The sequence below is a fragment of the Papilio polytes genome, unplaced genomic scaffold, assembly GCF_000836215.1.
Source record: "Papilio polytes unplaced genomic scaffold, Ppol_1.0 DF823686.1, whole genome shotgun sequence".
Classification (NCBI taxonomy): Eukaryota; Metazoa; Arthropoda; class Insecta; order Lepidoptera; family Papilionidae; genus Papilio; species Papilio polytes.
The window spans coordinates 1-768 of NW_013525518.1; the positions used below are offsets into that span (position 1 = coordinate 1).

The following is a 768-nucleotide window of genomic DNA, read 5'->3' on the forward strand; positions in this document are numbered from 1 at the left end:
ATTGATTTTGCCCGTGATTCATTGATTCATTGTAGAAAACCGGCTGGCTGTGCTGTATAGTGTTCTGTATACGTTTGTTGCACCGTCTGCATTGCGCCTGCCTGAACTCTATATGCACTTGTAAAATAAAGTAGCCCAGATCTAGCTAGATTTCAGTTCGGTCTGTACTCCTTTGGCAACATGACGTCTGTCGTGGATGAAAGGTGTGGTCAAAATGCAATATTTTTACATATTTTGTGAACGTTTTTACATAAATTGTTCCTTTTAGGGTTACTGATGAAGTGGAAGCCTTGGTGGCTATTTTAATGGACGATGTCATCATAAGAAGAGTCGGTAATGTGCCTACTGTTATTGAAACAGTCGTCAATCCGCTAACTGGGGAAGATATTGATCAGCAATATGTATGTGTGACATTGGTGGTTCAATTGACCCCGAACTATCCAGATACGAGTCCCGATGTAGTCCTCAGGAATCCTAGAGGATTAGACGATGATCTTATAGCCAGCATTCACTCGCAAATCAAGATAAAGTTAGCAGATTGCCTGGGCCAGCCCGTTGTTTTCGAGCTTATAGACGTAAGTATATTGCGCTGTATTTTGGGAGAGACTATTGATTTTTTGCTCCTTAGTTATTTTGATCATCTGTTATAGTAATATTGATGTTTTTATATTAATATTTCATTATTTACTATCTTTCATATGCTTAAACATTTTCAAAAAACAAATGGCCCAGTTACCATATGTCAGCACAACCTTAACACTGAAGTCA

The 768-nt window shown here is 38.5% G+C and overlaps 1 protein-coding gene across 1 annotated transcript; it reads left to right on the forward strand.

Annotated features, from left to right (window-relative positions):
• Positions 1-6: 6 nt before the first annotated feature.
• Positions 7-665, forward strand: LOC106104433 (E3 ubiquitin-protein ligase RNF25-like). The gene is made up of 2 exons (XM_013284494.1): positions 7-203; positions 269-665. The coding sequence occupies exons 1-2, from the start codon at positions 181-183 to the stop codon at positions 648-650; spliced, it is 405 nt and encodes a 134-aa protein (XP_013139948.1). The 5' UTR covers positions 7-180; the 3' UTR covers positions 651-665.
• The last annotated feature ends 103 nt before the right edge of the window (positions 666-768 follow it).

What these genes read in the sequence shown, in the direction of transcription:
- LOC106104433 (XM_013284494.1), top strand. Translation starts at nt 181, where the DNA reads ATGACGTCTGTCGTGGATGAAAG. An exon ending in ACGTCTGTCGTGGATGAAAG is followed by an intron (nt 204 to 268) that starts GTGTGGTCAAAA and finishes TGTTCCTTTTAG; the next exon opens with GGTTACTGATGAAGTGGAAG.